At 44.2% G+C, this 23735-nt stretch overlaps 1 protein-coding gene across 8 annotated transcripts in view; it reads left to right on the top strand.

Moving 5' to 3' along the window:
- YTHDC2 (YTH N6-methyladenosine RNA binding protein C2) overlaps window positions 1-23735 on the top strand; it is a 1174422-nt gene that overhangs the window by 218772 nt on the left and 931915 nt on the right. For all 8 annotated transcript variants that reach the window (XM_085632632.1, XM_085632630.1, XM_085632634.1 and 5 more), the window contains exon 5: window positions 2568-2767. In XM_085632632.1, the coding sequence (XP_085488758.1) occupies window positions 2568-2767 (200 nt within the window). The remainder of the gene's footprint in view (window positions 1-2567; window positions 2768-23735) is intronic.

The raw sequence follows: 23735 nt of genomic DNA, 5'->3' as shown, positions 1-23735 counted from the left end.
TAGCATCAGTATTTATGAGAGAGATTGGTCGGTATGAGCCACAGTCTGTGGGTGCTTTACCTTTCTTATGGAAAAATACGATCTGGGTCATATTCCATGATTCAGGCGTCCTGCCGCCCGTACCAACATACTGAATAACCGTGCTGAATGGGATGAGCAGTGCACTTTTAAAGAACTTATAAAATTCTGTAGATAGTGAGTCTACCCCTGCAGCTTTCCCTGAAGGCAATGCTGAAATAGCCAATCCTATTTCTTCCAACGACACCATGTTGTCTAATGAAGCTGCTTCTACCACATTCAGTACGGAAAGATTACTATCTATTATATACTGTCTCACCTCTTTCCAACGCATAGGTTGGCCTTTATTGGAGCAGTTTTGGCCACGACCCACAAAAACAGCTTTCCTCTGTAGAGAATCGCGTATCATCAGGAAATGATTTGGATGTTTCTTAGTCGGACTAGGATCCCTGTTCTGCAGGTCTTGCGTCCGCTCAGCTGCATGACCTTATGCATCCTTTTGGTGCTACAATCCAGATGCTGAATGCTGACGCTTCAGTGGTGCTTGAGGTCACAGTAGCTCAGCCTCAGGAGAACCTCATGGCTCAGATACAGATCTTATGTTCAGTTAGCCAGGATTTACACTGGCTCAAGCTACCATGGTCATTGATGTCTCCTCAGAAGGCTGTGGTGCCCATCTGAGTGAGAAGATGGTGTGGGGCCTTTGTTACATGTCGATGCAGGGCCTGCAAGTATGTTTAAGCTGCTTGTGATTTGCCTTGTTATGAAGTAATTTCTTCAACTGTGGTAGGTGCCTTCAGGCTCAACTGGTTGTAGGGCCTGCTGTGAGTATTTCTCCTGTTGCCTTTTCTGTCCTAAGTACTTTGGAGGTTGAGGGTGTCTCTAGTGCAGCTGAGCCTGATTGTCCCAGACTGTGCCTGGAGAATTTGGTTCACCACTTTGCCGTCAGCCACCTCATCCGCTCCCGAGCAGAACGGACTTGCACAGGAGAGGACATCAGCATGGTCAAATCCTCCACCCCAAACCTCAAATGCCTTGGCTGCATGCTTAGCAATTGATCCGTGCCAGTTAGTCTTAAGGCACAGACATCATGTTGTTGGCCAGGGAGTAGGCCACCATATCCGTATATGCAGATTACTAAGGTGAGCCGATCCAAAGGTGCGAGTTAGAAAGCATCAACCTCTTTAAGTCTCCCTTTTGTGACATCTTGTGAATTGCATTGTCCTTCGCACAGCAGGGAGTAGCAGTGGTGTCAGTTAAAGACTATCTGGTGACCCTGTCTGCCTTGTTTGCCTTGACCAATCTTCCCCTTTTAGATCAGCACTAGATATGTGTTTTCTGACAGGTTTGCTTCATTTGTTCCCTCCTATGCCATTTATTGTTCCTTAGTGGAATACGTACCCCACTTTGACTTTCTTGCTGGCAGCCCTGATTGAGCAATGCACAGTTACCCAGTTTGGCTTCTTACCCTGAAGACATTTCTGTTGGTGGATGTAATTTGGTGGAGATGTTCAGAGTGAACTTCAGATCCTATCTGGATAAGTTTGTACTTTTAGTCTACCCATACCTCTCAAGGTTGTTTCTGTATTTCATATGCCTAATCCATAAACCTTACTTGTCAAGAGTGAATAATCAACTCTTTATGAGCTTTGCCGAGCTAAGAAGGGTAATGTGGTGACCAAACGCATCATGTCTTGCTGGCCCAACCTCAGTATACCGATCGGCTAGACCTTGGCCAAAAAAGACCCTCTGCAGGGCATTTGTGCTCAATCCAATAGGGCCATAGCTGTGTCATTGGTCCTCTCCAGAGGAGTCACTGTTGCTGAAAACTGCCAGACGTCTGGATAAACATCTCTGCATATGTTTGCCAAGCAGCACTGCCTCACTTCGCAGCGATAGACACTTTGCCTGCAGTATGTTGCATAACTTACTTGGCTATGTAGTCACTATTATATGCCATCTCCCAGGATGGTATTGCTTTAAGACTCATTCATAGAGTGAGGAATGAAGGAAATTGTATTTATCAGAAGAAGGAGTCCTTTATCTTCAATAATGCTATTTCCGTTAGATATATACTTTTCCTGCATATTCCTTACTGACCCTTTTTCCCCTGAGGGATAAGTACTATGTATAATAAAATCCCAATGCATGCAAACAAGTTGTATGCTGTATTTGTTGCTGTCTTGTTTCCCATATGCACACCTTGCAGAGGCACACAAAGTACAGGAACTGATGCCAGCGCACCAATCGGCACCAAATATTCTCCGTTATTGTCATGTCCGGAGGCAGAGTTGCAGCTTGAGCCGCATAGCTCAGCCAGGCAACGCTGGAGAGCTATGGGAAAATGTTACCCGTCTCAGTCTGAAGCCTAGGAAGATAATTCATACATGGAGGCATTCGCAGAAAGGTTGTGTGTCCTCTCGAAATATTGTTACTGATTGATTGTAACCACTTCTTTCTAGTAAAATAATGTGTGAAACAAAATATGTTATTGCATCTTTTTGGTAGTGGTTATCTTTTGTTACTGTTGTTTATATATTTTATCAAAGAGAACAGAGAAATGAGCAAGACAAGTGGGCGACTCAACAATGGCATACCTCAGATTCCAGTGAAAAGGGGAGAGTCTGAATTTGATGCCTTTCGACAGGCTCTACCTGTATTTGAAAAGCGCGAAGAAATTGTCCGGATTATCAGTGAAAATAAAGTGGTTTTGATTGTTGGAGAAACAGGCTCTGGAAAGACAACACAGGTTGGTTTATTTTCATATTAGGGAGTTATTAATGGGTGATGGTTATTAAAATGGGGAAGTAGTGTTCAGTTCTTTGGTATTAACTTTCATCTACAGCCTTGCCGCAAACAGATGAACAGTGAACTGAAACCGTACACTCTGTTTAGTTTCAGTTGTACCTTACATTAACTTTTTTTGTAGGACTTAATATGAAACATTGCTGTTCGTTCATTGTATTTTCTTCAGTTTTGTTTCTTGGATGCATTTTATGCTATATTCAGTGGCCCATATGAATGACCCATTAAACTTTCATTGTCCTGAGACTAATCATAAAAAAAAAGAAAACTAGACTCATAAGTGAATAAATTGTATATACATTACGTGCAAGAGCCAAAAGGTAAGGGCCACATGCATGACCATTTGTAATAGCAATTACCTAATTGCGATTTTCTGCGAATCACAATTAGATAATCACTATTGCAAATGTATGAAACTAATAGAGTTTCATTTAGCGATTTTAAGGGGGTCACAAATCGACCTACCTCATTAACATTAATGAGGTACATCGTAATTTGCGACCCCCAGGGAATCGCTAAAATCACGGGATGGTGGCCTGCTGGGATCAGCAGACCACCATGTCTGTAGTTGCATTAAAAAAAATTGGTAGTAAATTGCAAATGTTTTGCGACCACATTCACATTCAAAAAATATTCACACATACTGCTGTGATTCGCTATTTGGAAGGGACACCCTAAACAGGTCCCTCCCAAATACCAAATCGCAAAATAGGGTGTGATGCATGTAAAAAGCCTTTTTTTTTGTTAGCAAACGGGCCAATTCTGCAATTCGACCAGTTTGCGAATGCAGAATTGGTTGATACATGTGGCCCTAAGTGTCTAAGTAGGGAAATATGGCATATTTGTAAAACTAGCTTGGACACTCTCTTCTCTATACACTCATATATAATTTTTTACATTTTCTTATTGAACTTCTTGCAGTATACAGCATTCGTGGCAACGTGACTACATACTTGCAGTCTGCATCTGTATCAACAGTGGCATCTCGATTCTCCTAGCATATGCAGAAAGAAAAGACACATATTGCTGCAGTAATTAGGGAAATAATATTAGGAAAAGAAAATAGTGCTGGTCTCTTATGTCTGATAGGAAAGTAGGTTCGTGTGGGGTGCCTTGTGGTTAGCTAGCAATATGTGCCTATTTCAGTGTTTGACTGGCAAACTTGGTTATTAATCTTAAAGGTCTACATATCCCACCCAGACCCTTGTTAATCCAGTGACCGCATGTGTGTTTATGATGGGTGCGTAATGTCATCTGGTTCAATTTGGAGTGTGTGTAGGATGTTGTCCCAGGATGAAGCTATTGGGGGCCTTTGGAGACTCAGCAGGTCCTCCCTGCTCAGTGCCATGGATTCCACTGTAGCTCAGTCTAACATTGTAGCCTGCCACTGTGGGGCCCCTGGGAGTGATGCTGTTTTCCATCTCATTGTAGTTGTGCCTCTGGCCAGCACAAGTGCCCGATCTATAAATCAAGTCATTGCCCCTCCCTTCTTTCTACGACCATGGAGGCCTAGGAGACAGACTTCCAGTCTCTTCAGATCAGACTGACCTGTGACTCTGGAGAATTGTGGAAAACTTGTCCCAGAAATTTCTTATTATAGGACAATCCCAAAACAAGTGTGTCAGCTAGTGGGTATCGACAACTAGGACGTGCGGGGCATGTCGTGAGGTATATTTAATACAGTTTACCAGTGTCAGTCAGGCTCTGTGTAGGATATTGTGCTAGATGTATTGAAACCGGGCACTGTGTGAGACCATGCGTGGATAGATGAGCACCTTTTTTTATTCCTTAGGGGTCAGCGGATGTCCCAAAACTTGTTCCCACTGAGATCTCAAGCTAGGTAATGGATCAGTTGTGCTGTGAGGGATGTCTCACACGATCCAAGTGATAAGGTGTGTCGCCCAGTCCCTAGGGTTAAGGGTACTTGCATCGGTGGATGCGTGACAGGTCCATCGGCTGGCACTCCCCAGAAGAATGCCATCTCAGCCGTCAGGCGACTGTGTGTTAAAAACTGCCCTAGCAACAAGTCAGGTTATCCCAACAGTACATCATGCGGGATCAGGTTATGGTCTTGGAACAAAGCTCTTAGTGTGTGTTCACCCTGACATTCTCCCATGTCTCTATCACCTTTCTCTATACATTCATATATGTTACTTTCTCCTGCAACTCAGTTGTTGCTTGTAGAATAGCTCTAAAAACTTTGAAAACCCTCTAGCTGTTGACTCGAAGGCATATCTAGAACTCCACTCCCGTAAGTTTAATCAGAACTATATAATGGGGTATGCTTCAACACTGTTTTCAGACTTGTCAGGTTGAACCAGGCCTTAGACCAGCAAAATCTCTTTTTTTTTTTTTTTTTAAATATCTTTATTGGTATTTTTGGATTTTATCATGATTGACATCATGGTTTTATACAGCATTTACAGTTGTCCATCACGAAATTATAGTGGCCATGTTACTTACAATAGTGCAGTTGACAGCAGTAATAAGCTAATGTGAACACATCGTTCCTACTTACAGATACATACATTATTCTGGGTACACATAAAGAAGTCTTAGTGTGCTATTGCTCGCACCTGCTTCCACATCATGGTTGCTGTATCTGATGCAAGGTCACACAGTATAATTGGGACACATCTTTGTCTGGGCCAGTACCACAAAACCTGATATACAGGCCATTCCACCACAGAATAATAACCTGCCAATCAGACTTGATAACATTATAAATACAATAATGTAAATGGACAATGTGCGATACGAAGTTACATGTGGATACCAATAGGACCTATTTTTCCATTAAACATATATTCAAAACTCAAACTTACAACATTGTAAACTGCCATCCTAACTGTGCAAGTCGAGTCTCTGTTACATGTTCTCAGCATAGCTATGTATTATCTACACATCAATGCCTTATGGCCCGTCTAGCCAGGGGCCAAAGAAAAACATGTGCCTATGTGTAGCTATGAAACCATCAAAGGAGCACCCCCCCTCCCAGCAGCGCATGGGGTCCTGTTGAACACTAGTAGTGTACCGGGGATTTCCTGGGTATATGATTGCCTTTATGGTAGGGCGCAGCAGTATTGTGTATTCAGACCCCTAGGTACTATCATGCAGAACAGCAAAATCTTTGTTGATGTCTTTCATCTCCTGTGTGGCTGGACATGTCTGGTACTGTTGTACAACTGACATTGCACAGTTAAATAGTATGTTTTCGTTTTTACAATGAATCTTTAGTAGATTTGCATGCTTTTCCAAGAGTGGCTAATAATACTTCCCTTTTAAGGAAAAATGAGGCCGGATAGTTCTGCTACTAAGCTTCTTGCCAGACCAACAGTCACTCTCAGAAAAGGTTGGCTCCATATCAGATGTCTGACTGATCTGGACATGCAGCATTCAGCTATACCAAGCAACTGCAGTATTGCTCTTTTCTCGCTCCCTCACCAAACTAATTTCAGATTAGTTCTCTTATTCTTTCTTTAGTCCTTTATTATTTTGACTAAAAAGCTATCATTAATTAAAAACAGTTTAAAGGGTGTATAACTTGGGACTTTCAGTATACAAGCAAAAACAAAATGTACAGTACAAAAAATATAAAACAAATAAAAATACTTGAACTAGTGGGGGCGTGGCTAGCTGAGGGAAATGGGCGCTTCTTATAGCGGCTCCGTAAAGCCGGCAACTAACCTCCCCCAAATCCACCCCAGAACTGCAATCTAACAGCCTCTTTTGATTGTCAGTCTGCGTTTCAGTCTGCGGGGATATCAATGAGCCCATGAACGCTGACTTCAGCTGCCAGAAAATTACAAAGAACGTAGAGGCCTTGTTGTGGAGACGGAACCCCGGCCTCACGTTCAGCCCGGACGACAGCAGAGGCTCTGGGAGGTGCCACAGCGGTGTGCGCTGCCCAGACCTGACAGTGGTGTGCCCCAGATGTCGGGGGCGTTGGAGTGGACCTGGAATCTGATGGCCCAGGCCTGAGAGAACTCAACTCCCATCCACCCCCTAATCCCTCCCACGGGCTCGCCAAGGAAGCCTTTAGGCCGTGCATTTGTGGTGAGCGCTGAAAGGCCGACTGAAGTGCTTAAAACTGCTGCCCGCACCGGCATACTCTTCTTCTGTGTGGAGTGGAAACCCTTCTGGGTGGGGATACTCTTCTTCTGTGTGGAATGGAAACCCTTCTGGCTGGGGATCCGCCAGAGGTTGCTTCCACCTGGAGCCAGTGGTGGTGATTAAGAGACCAGAGCGATGGCCCCATGACCCTCGGTAGCGTTTGGCAGCTGCATCCCGACCCATAGCAGTAAGTGGAGTTGGTGAGAACCTGCAAGGGACGCCTATATAGACTTGATTGGGGTTTTTAGCAGCACCATATCTCCTATGAGGAGGAGCGAGCAAGGGGAGCGAGAGTTGGGCTTTTTCATTCCTTTCAGCTGGGGTTCCCTGAAGCCTAGCCCTCCACCAGAAGAGCACCAAAGGAGGAACTGGACGGTTCTTCATTAGTTGGGCCCAATTCTGTTGCCTGATCTGACCGCTGGACAATTGGGACTGCCTTGCTTGGTTGATGGTGAGGATTGCTGTTCTGTTGCCTCCCTGGACTTTGGTGCCTGGTGGTGCCGGACGTTTACCTTCAACATTGCCTGCCCATTTGAATTGCAAATACTCGGGGACTGTGTGTATTGGAGTGGGGGAGCAGCGAAACATGGCAGGCTGCATGGTGTGTAAGTGAGCACCCACAGGCAGGCAGCAGCGAATATCCCCATGGTCCTAGTGCCTCCCCTCACTTCCTCGCTATAGCTCTATAATTATGATGGGCGGTAGGGGAATACGGAACTCCCACCAAACTAAATTGGAAAAGTACGCACTCCCAAAGGGCCCAGATGCTGCGGAGGGGTCCAGGCGCTCTTGTCACCAACCACCCATCCGACCCCTTAGGGGGACTCTGATACTTAATGTTGCAATTGCAGTGATACAGGGAGTGCAAACAGCATTGGAAGGGCGTGTTGGTTCAGCTACGATGGAAGTCTCGTTGGTGAGAGCCGACCTCCACAACATGAATTCTGGAGTTAATGAAGTGGAAGAAATGATGGCCACTCCACAACAAGATACAATGACCCTTAAGACCCAGGCCAGTGAACTCCGCGCCACAAATACAACCTTGGAGACCCCGCTCAAAGATTATGAAACCAGGTCAATGCACAATAATGTGCGCATTTTGGTAGCCCCGGAACGGGTGGAGGTCCGGCAGTGAACTTATTTGTGGAAAATATAATTCCTAATCATCTGCATTCTCGCAGCCTCTCCAAATATTTTTCTGTGAAACGGGCTCACAGAGTCTCTGGTGAATGTCCTGGAACAGGATCCTCTGGCGCCCCATCATAGCCCGCATCTTTAACTTTCTGTGATGTGATTTGATACTCCAGACAGCCCGCAGTGCCCCCACAGTGATTTATGAAAACGCCAATGTAACATTCTTTCCTGATATTACCCTCAAGGTACAGAGGCAGAGATTCAGTTTTATAGAAGTTAAAAGAGCCCTAAGATACAAAGAGGTGAAATATTCAATGCTCTTTCCAGCAAAGCTAAGAGTGGAATTGGAAGGAAAGACATGGTCCTTCTCGACCCCCAGGGAGGCATGGGAGTGGCTCGACAGATGGTGCACAGTAAAAGGCAGAGGCAGTAAGACACAGCGAGGACGATGGGGTCCGCAGTGTAACATATCGAATGGACGGCAGATGGACAACTCAAACCAGGGTGGCGAGGAATCACAGCATCAACAGCTTCCAGGGTCTTCTGAATCCATATGATCACAGTCTCATCCAGTGCATTTAATGGATGGGGAGTCGTGGTTCCCTGTCTTTAGTTCTGGGGGTTGTTAAGACATCGACGGCTGCCGCGGATCCTCTGACTTGAGCCTGGCAGGCGGCGCTTCACGATGGCTCAGGTGGTAGGAGGACAAGGACTCCCCCTCTTTCTACTATTCTATTTCATGGACCATTGGTAACTGTATGATTTTATTTGTGGGACTGGTGCTGTGTCCTGGGTAGGCCACAGTTTCCTAAATGTTATATTTTGGTTTGGGGTGACAGGCGCTCTGCAGGGCTGGGGGGTAGGCAGTTTTAGGTCCCCAATGCAGGGAAGCTGATTGGATATTTTAAGGCTGGTAAGGGGGACAGGGGGGCTGTGGAAAGGCGGGGGACAACTGTCTTACACCACACTGGTTCTAAATAGGTCGTCACGCACACAGGGTCCCCTTCCTTTCTGGTTACATGGAGCCTCCATAGCAATGGGGAGTACAGAAACACTACTATATAATAGACAACTATGATGACTACATTGACCACTTCAGATATCAGAATAATGTCATTGAACATAAACGGCCTGGGTGATGAAATTAAATATGGGTTTGTGCTTAATATATAAAAAGGCACTCTCCCGACGTGTCCTTGCTACAGAAGACACACCTCATGGGTTATAGCTGCAAGGCTTTAGATCGCTGGGGCTACAAAATGTTAGTTCATGTAGGGTTCACCTCTCATTCCAGAGGGACTGGGATTCTTTTTAAGAAATGACTACCACTTACAATTTCCCAAACCTGGTCTGATACTCTGGGTAGATATGCAGAACTGTCTGGGGCAAGGGAGGACGTGACAATCAATATCCTCTCAGTATATGTTCCGCCAACCATGCAGGGTGTCACTGTCCTGGATTTGGGCGCCCTCTTGTGGGATTGCCAGACGGCGAGCTCTTAATGGGTGGAGGCTTCAATATGACACTCTGTGACGACAGGGATCGACTGCCCTCGAGACAGACGCCTCCCTCTAGCTCCTCACTGATAGAATTTATCTCAGCCCTGGGGCTAGCTGATGTGTGGCGGACCCTTATTCCTAATTTGTAACAGTTTACACTTTCTCGTCTGGACTATATCCTCAGATTGGTTTACCATGTTCCCAGCTTTGATGATGTCTGACATTTAACAAAGGGGCATCTCTGATCATTCTCCACTGGGGGCAATTTATAGCATGAAATTGAAAGATCCGAGAACTATCACGCTAAATCCTTGGTATTCGAACATCCTGGGTCTTAGGGAAAGATTAGTGGAGGCCACTGAAAACTACTTTACAGATAATGAATCTTCAGTGGATTCTCCCCAGACTTTGTGGGAGGCATAAAAGCCGTCATAAAGGGTCAGGCACTCTCCATCATAGTTGGGCACAAAAGAGAGAAAAAAGGCACAGTGGAGAGGGTTGAGCGCGACATCCTTGACCTCGAGGTGAAATTAGTGACTGATGTGAATGGAGCCACACCGCATAACCTGGGTCTCAAACAGCAGGAATATAGAGACATGACATTGGAGGCGGTGAGAGCCAGGTCTTATGCAATGCAACATCGCGTATTTGAGGTTGGGATAAAACTGGGAAACTATTAGCATGGCTAGATAGGTGCGAACGGGCAACTCGACGGGTTACGGAAATTTGCACAGAAGATGGAAACATGTGCATGATCCCGCATGTATTCACCTGCCGTTACAGCCACTACAGATGACCCCTGCGACCTCTTGGCGGATCTTGCTCCTCCAGCTCTCTCTGCTTATGGAGAGCGACCCCACCAAGGATGAGGTGGCCATGACGATACGGCATTGCGGTCAAGCAAAGCAATGGGGCCGAATGGTTTACCAATAGAATTGTTCAAACTTATTACAGGTACTATAGCGCCCGACCTGCTACAGATGTATAGGGAATGCGATAGCAGGGCATTCTAGATTAGCCCCAATAGTAGTTCTACATAAGGAGGTAAAACCGCAAGAGATCTGCACCTCCTGCCGACTAATATTGCTGCTCAATGCAGAAATCAAAGTTCTGGCACATCTCTGGGCGTCTCGACTAATTCAAATGATCACCAAATTGGTACATAGTGATCATCAGGCTTCATGTCAGGCCGCAGCACAGCCCTTAATTTACAGAGGCTCAATGGAGTATTGGGTCGAGTAAATAAAATCAGTGAAGAAGAAGCAGTCCTTTAATTGGACGCTCAAATGGCCTTCGACACAGTTTAATGCCCATATCTTTTTGCTCTGTTAGATTGTATGGGCTTTGACCCCAAGTTCCTGTCCTGGTTCCGACTTCTTTACTCTGAACCCCTAGCACAAGTTCTAGTTAATGGAAGCATCCAAAGTGTTCCCCTCTGATATGGGACCAGGCAGGGCGGCCCCCTTTCCCCACTCCTCTTCGCCTTGATCCTTCAACTATCAGCGGCCTGGGTTCATTCAGACCTGTTGATTCGAGGCCTCCGCTGGACTGAACAATGGGAAGAGAGAATAGCTCTCTGTGCTGATGATATCTTGTTGTATATTGCGGATCCACAATTCTCATTTTTAAGAATATTGAACATAATCACCAGCTTTAGAAAATATTCTGTGTACACCACCAATTGGTCTAAATCTACCATATATGTTTTACAGAGGCTTGCGAGGCCCAAATACCGACAGACGGCTTCAGATACTTGGGTATTTATGTTATCACTGATCCAATCCTCTTTGGTGCCTGGAATCTCCAAACTTCTTTGTCATGACTTACAGCTGATGTCCAGCACTGGAGGTCGCTCCTGCTTTCGCTGTTGGGAAGAGCAGCACCGTTCAAAATGATTGCACTGCCACATTTTCTTTACTTGCACAGAATACACCGTTCCATGTTTCTGCAGATTATTTTAAGACCATTAAGGTTGAGGTCAGGAAACTGCTCTAGATAAATTAACCTGGAGTTGGTATGATGGCGGGATAGCCTTACTAGATATACTAAAGCAGTATTGAGCGGCTCAGCTCGCAGTTATTATTCAATGGGTTCACAGTCAAGTAGATGAGCCGGCCTACCTTATGGACCGCTATGTTTTACACCCTAGGGGATACTTACGGGCCCTCTACACCAACATGATGTACTTGCAGTCCAATTGTGGCATACAACACTAACATCACTGGGCTGGGGAGGCAAAATTACCCAGGCTACACCGTTGTGGGATTTGGAAAAGTTGGACACTCTTGGGAGACGTAACAGCTTTGATGAATGGGATCTCATAGGACTCTGCAGGGTTGTGGATCTCTGGTCCCGAGGAGGAATAATTCAGTTTTCTAACCTACAAAAGGAATATGAACTGTCATCCACAGAGAACTTCTGATATCTACAGGTGAACCATGCCCTGCAGGCAGCGGTTCCCTGTGGGGAAGACCTCCCTGGATCGTCGCCGCTCGAAGACAGATTACTGGATGACCACATGAACCGCAAAGCAATATTACTCACTTATCAAAAACTAATCAATTATCTGCCAGATCTACTTATCCACCTACAAGAATGCTGGAATGTTGACTTGGGTGGTCTGGCTGACGACAAGTGGCCGGAGGCACTAGCCTCCCCCAAAGAGTTTGCACTTAGTGCAAGGTTTAGACTTGTACAATTAAAAGTACTCAATAAGGGTGTATTTCACCTGTACTACACTGTTCAAAATGGGAAGACTGTCGGATGCAAATTGTCGTAGAGCATGGGTACTCACAAACTTTCTGTTGGGGGACCAAAATTACAGTGTGGTTAGTGGCCGAGGCCCGCACCGGTAATGGTGGGGTCAGTGGGGGGGCGGGTCTAGAGTAAAAAAAGAAATCAAACCCGTTTTGTAAGTCAGTCAGAAATCTTCAGGTAAATATCAGTCATAAAAGAAAACATCATTAAAAACAACATTTAGATTGGATAAATAAAATATGAACAACAAATAATAATTCTATGTAGTTCACAATTTCATTCTCGGGATCTCAGTATTCTAAATAGAAATAACATCTTGAAAATTTAAAACCGGGGTATAAGTAAATCCATAAAATCATTTACCAACAATGTCCCGTAACCGAACAGTCAAAGAAATATATCTGTAGATCATTAGACAAGTAAATTCATCATTTAAAAGCTGGAGGTGATGTAATGCTGACCCACACTTTCTAATCCGTTTCAAAATATTAGACAATGCGACAATGCTGTATTTCAAAAGCAGATGTAACTACAAAGAGCACATTTTGATAATAAATTTTTATTAGCAGACAATAGCAATCTTAAGAGGCATTGCATAGCTTCATACACACTTTGACTTCAATTCCATCACAGGGTTACTCTCTCTCAGTCAGTCAGGCTCTCAATCAGAGTCTCTCGCTCTCTCTCTTTCTCTCTCTCTCTCTCTCTCTCTCTCTCTCTCTCTCTCTCTCTCTCTCTCTCTCTCTCTCTCTCTCTCTCTCTCTCTCTCTCTCTCTCTCTCTCTCTCTCTCTCTCTCTCTCTCTCTCTCTCTCTCTCTCTCTCTCTCTCTCTCTCTCTCTGTCAGTCTCTCTCTCTCTCTCTCTGTCAGTCTCTCTCTCTGTCAGTCTCTCTCTTTGTTCTGCATTCTGTCCATCAACTGTTGTTTTTGCATTTGTCACCCCGAGTGGTAAGGGTAGGCCCAGACGTGGGTCCCGTGCTCTCCATGCCACTGGAATCAAGCTAGATGCTTGTTTCCAGTCCAGGGAGGACCTGGCTTGGCAGTGCGGTCTGGACTGTTCCCATGAGGCACAGGGTCATGACTGATTTGCATATGGCTGGGTTCAAACTGGAACGGCATGGTGAGCAAAACAACAATGGATTTAGGCCCAGATCTCTGTACTGGGGTGAATGTATGACATTGTTCTGCATTCTGTCCATCAACTGTTGTTTTTGCAGTCAGTCTCTCTCTGACAGTCAGTCTCTCAGTCAGTCAGTCTCTCTGTCTCAGTCAGTCTCTCTCTGTCAGTCAGTCTCTCTGTCAGTCTCTCTCTCTCTGTCAGTCTCTCTCTCTCTGTCAGTCTCTCTCTCTCTGTCAGTCTCTCTCCATCTCTCTGTCAGTCTCCCTCCCTCTCTCTGTCAGTCTCCCTCCCTCTCTCTGTCAGTCTCTCTCTCCCTCAGTCAGTCAGCCACTCTCTCTCCCCCTCTCCCTCTCTCTCTCTCTGTCAGTCTCTCTCTCTGTCCGTTTCTCTCTCTGTCCGTCTCTCTCTCTCTCTCTGTCCGTCTCTCTCTCTCTGTCAGTCTCTTTCGCTGTCAGCCAGTCTTTCTCTGTCAGTCAGTCTCTCAGTGTCAGTCTCTCTCTCCACTCTCTCACTGTTTCTCCACTCTCTCTCTGCACTCTCTCTCTCTCCACTCGCACCAGCAAACAAATGGCAACGAGCGCCAATTGCCTAATTTTTGGGTAAAATGGTGAAAAGCTGGGGGGCCAGGGGTGCATTACCTGCAAGGTCTGCAGGCCGGCTAGGAAGTCCTGCCGGGCCGCTGCGGCCCACGGGCTGTACTATGAGTACCACAGTCATAGAGGGTGTGGCAGTGAGGGTACCTTCTTCCATGCCATTTGGGCCTGTCCGATGATCCAGACTTTCTGGAAGTTGATGGTGACGTGCATGAATGCTGTATGGGGTAGCGCTCAGCAGTTCTCCTCTCAATGGTGCCTTCTTAGTGTGTGGTTGACCACTGACTTTGATCGCATGGGCCAAATTTGGATGACGCTGGTATGATCATTGCTAAAGGAAATATAGCTCGACAATGTGGGGCGGCGACTGTGCCGATTCTGGAAGACTGGGAAAGAGACATATATTGATGCATGGTAGCTGAAAAGGGGGTTTATGAAGACAGGGGTTGCCCGAGGAAATGGTAGAAGGTCTAGGGCAGATGGAATGTTTACAGGAAAAGCCCCTGTGCTACCCCAATAGTTCCGAATGCGGATGCCACCGTTTTTGACACATGAGAAACAGGAAGAGATTGGGGAGGAGAGGGATACGATCATTAGTGATGACACAACACAATGATTGCCCAATATTTAAATGTGGGGCTACTGTGGTGAATTTGTTTATTTTTTGCTTGTAAGCAGAATAAAAAGCTGTTTAAAGAAAAAAACAAATGCGTTAACCACAGCATAATAATTACATTTTTCATCACAACTCTTCATAGTTCTAAGAAGAACCCTTTGTTTGCAGTCAAACTTCCAATATAAATAGAGCAAACAATGAGTGTGATATTTGTCCTAGAGCAAAATGCCATACCATCTCCATGGTTCCTAATATGGTATCGCATGAACAAGGAGAGCTACATTTTGCGCAGTTATTACATGTCACACCTGGAACAATGTGTTCTCTTGACTTCTGTCCAAACAGGTCCCCTCTAAGGACCTGGCTACAGTGGTAGGCCTAAAGCCATGTTTTCACTGTCACTGTTATGAGTGACAAAATGGGTGCTACTGTCCACTAGGGACATTTAACTTACTGGACCTGTGTGCACCTTGTACCATATACTAGGGACGTATATGTGAGTTAAATATGCTATTTAGGAGTATAGCCAATATTTCAACATGTGTTAGATGTCAGAATGCATGCAGTGGGGCCTACTTAGCAGAGTCCCAAAGCTCAGAATTAAAAAAGCAGCAGCACCAGTCCAAACAATATGGGTGATAATGCAAAAAGAGGCATTTTCCTACAACCAACGTTGTGGCAAATGTAGCTTGCCACATTGAACGTTTGTTGGTTCAAAATAAGACAATGGTCTATCCTGATGCCTAAGTAATCAACGTTTACCTTCTCTAGCTGACGCATTTCACAGTACAGATTTTTTCAGTGATTCATTTTTTGTTTATTACAGTAAATTTGGTTTTCAAGATGCCAGTAACAGGTTCTTCTCTAAACAATATTTTTCAAATCTCCTTTAGCAGACAATACACCAATAACTCATTTAAAGATAATATGGCATGGTCTGCTTACAGAAGAATAGGTATTTTAGGTATTTTTTCCTCTCCCAGTTTGGGCGGATCAAGATTGAGACAAAAACAGAAGTGACCAGCTTCGTTGATGAATAAATAGAAAGAACAAATAGGCTAATACCTAGCCCCATTGAACTCCATCTGAAATAATTAATTTCTCTGTGTGGTAACCCAGCTGCCCATTTCTAACCTTTGCTCTTGTAGAGTTGTGCAGAAATTGCAAGGATAACACCATCCAGTACAGCATCCCTTGCCTCCCTTGGGTAGAGTGGTACCTTTTTTGATTTTTGCACAGCAATTGCTGCTTCACCCTCTACAAGGGCAATAAGCAGAGCTGGACCACCATATTCCCCTGGCATTAATCTGACCGAGTGACCAACTTTGGGACCCTCTGGCCAGCATAACATGTTAACATTCTACTCTGTGGCTTGCATGCCATTATCTCGTAAATTTGCTAGCCCATCTTAAAATTTCATTAAAAACTTTGCTGTTCTTATGGGCTACAGTTTGTAATGGATCTTAGGATTTTAGTTGCATCTGCTGCTTTTTGGTACTATTAAATTCTTATACTCATTATTTTATTTTTGAGTTTTAGAGCAATTTCACTGTCTGGTTTGTGGCAACGTCAGTGCTTTACTTGACATTACTTCTGTAAATTCACATTCTACATCAAACCAAATTAACTTAAGTGGTCTAAAAAAGTAAATGTTATGGTGGGTAGAGACAAAAAGGAGGCAATTTTCTCGGTAGTTCACAAATACGACTGAAGTGGGAAAAGCCCATTCGGTGCTCCACGCTCATATGTTCCATTGTATTCAGTTTCCATGATGGTAACTTGTTGGAAAAGGCCCTTTTTGCAGGGTTACCCCAAAGGGTTTGCCTTCTTCTACTTCTTTATCTGATCATCTTTTTGTTGGCTTTAGGGCTCTGGGCACTTAACCCCTGCTATTTAGTGCTAAAGTGCATGACACCGTCTAGCCAGACTGACATTGACACTTTTGTGCATACTCCCTAGACAGCCACAAACACAAGAAGGGTAGGGTGTGTCAGGGATTCCATCTGAATTCTGAGAGGGGGGGAAAAGGGGAGAGGTGAGAGGGGGATAGGTGGTTCACACACCTGAACAGGCTGTGTCCTGCTCTCACAAAAAGGGCTAATCTACGCTCCTGCGGTAGTCTGGAGCCAGGACTGTCGGTGAGTCAGTCAGTCAATTATCTTTATTCGATCTCAAACAGTAAGATCATAAAAGTTCAGTACATCATAAAATAAAAATTCAATAATATATTACAGTAACAATAAATTGGATACAAATAAATACAGATCGAAACCATATACAAACTGATCTAAAAACACTATTAAAACGTGCTAAATTCATCCCACATGTAATACAATGTGCAAAAATAGTACCAAAGTCCAATTAAAGTGCAGTTTATAAGGCAATCAATCTCCTAGTTGTTAATACCATACATAAGTAGGATGCAAGAGAAAAACTTACATAATGGTCTGGGAGCATTTGGAGAAAAGACCGAGCTGGGCGACATTGTGCAAAGTTATATTTCCGCAACGGAGGACGGATATACTTTTTGCGTTCTTGCATATAGAATTTACAAAAGAATATAAAATGGAGATTAGATTGATGGGAGGTACCATCACATGGGCAAACTGGGAAACATAAGTTTGCTTCATCGGGAATAGTGGGAAGCCCCAAATATATTGCTACCATAGTTTTGTTACAATTATGTGCATTTCCTTTGTTTCCCCTGTACAGTGTGGAGCGTTATTTATTTTCAGCTTTAGGAATTGAATGGCAGTTGAATGGTTTATTATAAAGATATTCAAGACCCAATATTAGCAATGTTTCTTTTACATACTGGAGCTATGGTACCTTATGCACCTGCTTGAGGGTTAAACAATGCCTAATGATATTTTGAGTTAGTCCCACAGTATCCTCCGCCAAATTGAGTGCCAGAGTAAAACCGGGGCAAGGAAAATTAAATCTGAAATAAATGGGGCATTCAACTCTTAATGCATGTTAAAGTTCGGACAACTTTTGGTGAGGAATAATAATTTTTTATAAAAACCATCTTCTTTTCGCTGTAGTACATCAGCCTTCGTTATTCCCCAAATCCCTGCCCCATATATGGCTGATGCAATAGATTTAGCAGAATATATCTTTTTAATTGGTTCCAATGGCTTTGTACCCATTCTTTCGTGAAGGAAAATATGGCCATGATATTCTTTTCTAATGCGTTACATCTGTTCTCTATCATATTTAACCATGTTCCCGAGCTATTGAATAGAACACCCAAATATAAAAAAGTCTTTGTAATTTCAGCTCTACGAGAAGCAATATAAAAAGAAGGTGGTCTTCTTGGTTGTTTCCCCACGACTAAGATATAGGTTTTTGATTCATTAACCTGGAGAACAAATGAAGTCGTATAGGACATATAATTATTAATAAGCCTTTGCAACGCTTAACCAGTCCTAGCTATCAATACGGCATCATATGCATATAGCAATATGAGGATACATTTTTTTATTTACCATGGGAGCGTCAGTTACAGAATGAACCACTGCTGATTCTACACCGTTAGTATGAAGTGAGAACAGAAAGAGGGATAGAATGCACCCCTGCCAGACACCCCTCAGAATAGGGAATCATCTAGTACATTCACCCTGGCTCCCATATCTAACTCGCGCAGAGGACGGGGAGTATAATTGACGTAAAAAGATATTATAGTTTCATCCACCCCCATGTCTTTCCCGATGGTCCATAATTTGATTAGTGAGACTCAATTGAAAGCCGCCAAAAAGGTCCATAAATGCCATAAAAATATTTCCTTCTTTAGCTTGGGTATACTTAACTGTGATTAAGTTCAAGTTTAAACACTGATCCAAAGTCCCCATCCCTTTTATAAAACCATATTGTACCGGTGTTAATATGTTTTTGTCAGTAGCCCAGTCTGTTTAGAAACAGGCGGCCCATTAATTGAACTGTTCCATCCAAGAGTGAGATGGGCGTATAGTTTTTGGGCACTATATTGATACAATAATTGTCTTTTTCTATGAGACATGGGGACCCACTGCGGTAATTACATTTAAAACATTAGTCAAAAAAGGAATCCAGAGGTCTGTTTTAAAAAAAAAAAAGAAGTCAATCGGAGCCCCATCCGGGCCTCGGGCTTTTAGTGCTTCTGCATTGCAACAGACCACATTTTACCTCTGCCATGGAAAACACATTAGGGATATGTAGGTCATTAGTTAATGTGTCAGTAGTGAAATGTTCCCTTTCTGGAACTGCCCCAAATATTTTTGTGTAATGAACTACCCAAGCATCCTCTCCCACATGAACATCTAGAGATGGGCCGGTGTCTTGATTCAGGAAAGAGGTATTAATTATCGCCCGGAATTCTTTTGAGTTTTTTTAGAATGCACTTTATCCCAGGCATCCTCCTTCACGGCTTTAAGTCTACCCTGCCTACTTTCCCTGTATTGGATGCGAAGATAGGTGACCAGTGCTTTGTCTCTTGGCTTTTCCTTTAGTGCCATGTGTAATTTACGGAGTGCCTTGGTGCAAGCTGCGCCAATACAGCGTGGGCCATAATTTGCTGCTTCCTCTTCGGGGACCGTAAATGGCTTTCCATGGCATTCAGCACTGAGACAAATGACTGAACTATAGTCAGTGGTTCACTGTACAGATCTGAGCAGGTCAATATCTCCTGGTGAGTACACCCAATTATATTTGGTATTAGTACGGTTTTATTTATCTTTGCCGATTTAAGAACTACGCTATTCTTTCTTGCTATGGTTGGCGCTGGGATTCTCCTATAAGACAAATTAAAACCGCTTTTCCAATAAATTTGGAAAGTGATCGCAGCGTGGTCGCTAAAATCTGTAACAAGGGTTTCTATCTGATTAAAAAATATCTTTAAGGGCGAAGCTACCAATAGGTAATCTATTGTAGTTCCATAGATAGTATCCCCAAATGTTTTTACCACAGTGCCCTTAGAATCATCAATTGGGTTAAGAATTACCAAGTTTCTAGTAGTCATAAGCCTATTCAGATCATTACCATATGGGGTGGGTGAGAAATGCAGTCGTACTACACCTTCTTCATCAATCAACCCGCATAGTGGTGGTGTTATCCTGATACAGCTATGAGCGTTAAAATCGCCCAACCAGACTATATTCAGGTGATTACGATGGTTCGTTATTGCCCTGTCAATTGCACACTCTAATGTATCAATTACCTGGGACATGTTGCCCTCAAAGTTATTATTATAAAAGTTAATTAGCAGCATGTTCTCTGCTCCAGGCCCACTGTACACTATGAGATGGTAGTAAGAGGACTCTATATCAGTCATAAAGATTTTTACACAAAGCGTGTTTCTAAACAAGGTCAATAAACCTCCTTTCGCTCTGCCTGACCTTGAGGGGATGGCTGGAATTTGATTTGCACGAAAACTGCCAATCTGGACTACATAAAATTCCCAGTCTGGAGCCAGGACTGGACTGAAAGGTATCCTTGTACACTTCTGAAGGCCCCTTTGAAGTCCCACTACATCAAAGGCATTTTTGGGTACAAGTATAAAGGCTCTGGCCCTATCAAATTAGTACACTACTGGACTCAGAAGAAACTACGCTGGAGTAAATGCTGCTGTGCTGACTGTTTTCGAACTGCTGCCCTGCTGGTTGGTGCTATCCTGCTGACCTCTTCCCTGCTGAAAGACTAAAGGACTAACAACCCCAGAGTAACTCCAGGGGCTTGCTGGATTGCACCCTGTTCTCCACGAGATCTCAGTGACCTCAAAGCCCCTACCATCTGCCTTTCATTTATTTCCTTTCTGCAGACACGTTCGTGACAAGGACGAGTGTTCTGCTATGGGGGAAGCCAAGATCCTCGAAGAGTAAACGACTGCTCCTACCCGAGTGCGTGTAGAGCGCTTCATCACTTCGGCCCCAGCATGTGTGGTGCACACTACGGGCTTCTTTTTTACCAGTGCATGTGGAGCTCTCTATTGTCCTGCACCAGCTCGTGTGTGGCACTTCATCACTTTTCTTGAGTCGGCCCAGCGATACTGCTCTGGGGAAGTCAGCCTGAAGCACTGCCCAAGAACACAGATCCTAGCAAGGCAGCAGTCTGTGTCTCACTGTTAGTCCTGGATCCACGCCATACAGTCCCCAAGAAGTAGGCTGCAGCCCAGGCAGCTGCCTGCTACGCGCAACAAGGTGCTGTCTCAGTGGGACACACGAGGTCTCTTGGACCCTGATTTCCAGTCACACAGTGTCATGTGTTCTATACGTGGCCCATTGTAGTAGTCCCTATGTTAGCCTAACCGTGCACAACACAGGCTGCATTTGCTTTGCACACGTTACTATGTACACACAGCCGCTTTTGTGCCACATTGTATTTTCATACAGAACCTGCAGTTGTTTTCTTGTTCTGTTCTTTCCTAGGATTTAGTCTGAAGACTGCAGACAAGATCAAACAACAGTGTCCCTTGTTATTTTGATCAGGTCAGGCACTAGCACCTAGACACAACACAAGAATGTAGCTGTTGTTTATGAGCATGTAGGTCTTGTCATATAGGTATGCACAGTAATGTAACACACCAAAAGAGGGTATTTTCTGAGAGAAGGTCACTGCTGTATCTAAGATATAGAACATCCATCTGTTTATGCTAAGGTATGAGGTCCGTTACTAATCCCAGATATCTTTGTTGTATAATCACTTTGCTTCCGTAGAAGGGGAGGGGGGTTAGGGTAATCTATTTTATAATATGACAGGGCTTTTCATAATCTACGGTTTACTGACTGCTGATGGTATTTTTGCTAGGCAGTTGTTTTCTGATTGCGGCACGTATACTGCATTCAAGAGCACGATAGTTTAAATAAATGTTTCAAACTTCCTCCGTGACTCTGTCATATCTTATTGTGGATGAGTATGAGTGTGTGAGCAAAAGGGATTGTCCTGTTATCGCGATCCCTGCGAGGGTCAGCAGTGTTGTGCTTTGCGGTGTCAATTTACTTGTCTTTCTGGATATGGGTAGGAGGGAAAGTGAGACACTATAGCTAGTCTGACTTGGGCTCATGGTACTGAGGTGATACAGTGAATCAGTCCCTATCTACTGATTTTATATGGTCCCAAGCATAGTTCTGTTAATGAGCAGAATCCCTGCAACAACAGATGGGTGGGCTTACCTGCAGAGTTTGGCCCAGGGAGCCTGGCCGTGAACCCGCCTGTGCCCTCCACTTCAAACGCACTCCATGCAATCTGCCAGGTGCTTAGAGTGTTCACCTCCTCCGCGGCGGGGCAATAGATCTCTGCTTAGAAGCACACAGGTGCTTCCAACATTGGATTAACTCCCTTGCCTTAACGTTATTGAGTCCCTGGCAGGACCATAAAATCCTGGGTTGAGGCACACTGGCTTTTTCACACGCTTGTCGAGCATGCACTGCTAGTGCTGCGGCACAACATTTCTTTGACGATAACCACGTTACCCAGCAGAGGAACCCTGACATCAACAACAAAAGGGACGGATCTGCTACAGGAATCCAAACACAAGGTGACTCAATACCATGTGGAAAAAACCAATAGGTTTTGAAGAAGAACCCTCACCCAACAACCTAGTTGGTGTCATGCTTCATCATTGGGTTCACAGCTGGGCTGCCGAATGCAACGGGAATACACAGTTCATTAACTGAAGGAGAGAATATGGAGGGTCAAGCCCTTTGTATAATGTTGTCCAGCCTCCTGTGGAGGAAAATTGGCTGACTGACCTGGGGGAGGTTAGTGGATTAGAGTCCTCTCAGATTTCAGAGTAACTTTTTCCACCTGAGAGAAATATATTTTCTTCTGTAAGTTAGGCTTTGAGTTCTTTAAATACTACATGTGTTATGGGCATATTTTCTCATGCTTTATGGGACTCTGTGGCACAGAGGCTACCTTATCTGCCAGAGGAAGCCAGAAATGAGCTATTGCAGGTGGTGCAAGATGGCCGGGAGGCGGCGAGATTCACCATCATCATGGTAGCGTCATTCTGGGTTTTCTGAACCTGTGCAAGTGGGGGGGGGGGGAGGAGAGGGATGGAGGGAGGGAGGAGGGAGGAGGGAGGAGGGAGGAGGGGCTGCTATGGGATTCATGATTTCCTTCTTGGCTATCTTTACGTTTTACTCCTCAGCTATGTAACACAGAAAAACGTTTTGATTAAAAACTAACAATGCTATTGATAACACAATTAAGATACATACAGAAGCCTAGGCGCACTATTCATACTGTTTATATGCGGAAATTAAATACAGCAGAAAATCCCTATTAAGAACAATTTGCAGTGGAGTATGTTTGTATGCTGTTTTGAACATCTTTAAATGTGTGTGTGTGTATATATATGTGTGTTCCCAAAGATGCCCTGAGCTTCAAGGACGCCACTCCACAAAAGACAGATAGTCCACGATCTTTTATTGAAATATATATATCTTGGCTCCAAAAGGGCACTCACAGGGTGGTTTCAAAATATACATTTATATATGCAAACTCGTTTCAGCAATAAGCCTTCCTCAGTGCTTTAAATGTACATATGTAGCGCGTGACATTGAGTTCCTTTAAATAATAAAAACACCCTTCTCATTGGTGAATTCCTAATGATGGAAAACAAAGAAGAGCTGCAGTGATGTTCCCTCAATTTCTGCCACCATATTGGAAGGGCAGTGTCTCCGTACTTGTTATTAGTAATTATTTTTTACTTGAATGTCCCAATAAACCATTCTGCCACTATTGGTAAGTACAGAGTCATTGTCCTTGCTTCCACAATTTGCCCCACTCTGCATACCAGTCTCTCCTTGCCCTATATGGCTGTTAAAATGCCGTCCTGCGCTGTGCACTCCTCTGCCTGCCGCTGGTTGGTAAGTCAAGCTAAATCAGCAGGTAGCTGTCTAATTACCACCTAACCATGGGTTTAAATAACTCACGACCTTGGTCAGCAGATCGTCCTTCAGCGATGGTTCTGGCAGCATAATGATACATCACAGCTCCGACTGCACCTTCGGCTGCCAAACTCTTAAGGTGGGTGCCTCCAAACGCGTGATAGTAGGACTCACCTTTCACATCTTGGCTCTATTTATATGTATATATATATAT

The sequence above is a fragment of the Triturus cristatus genome, chromosome 2_1 (genome assembly GCF_964204655.1).
Source record: "Triturus cristatus chromosome 2_1, aTriCri1.1, whole genome shotgun sequence".
Classification (NCBI taxonomy): domain Eukaryota; kingdom Metazoa; phylum Chordata; class Amphibia; order Caudata; family Salamandridae; genus Triturus; species Triturus cristatus.
The sequence above is the reverse complement of the archived record's forward strand: the minus strand, read 5'-3'. Positions and strand labels throughout refer to the sequence as shown.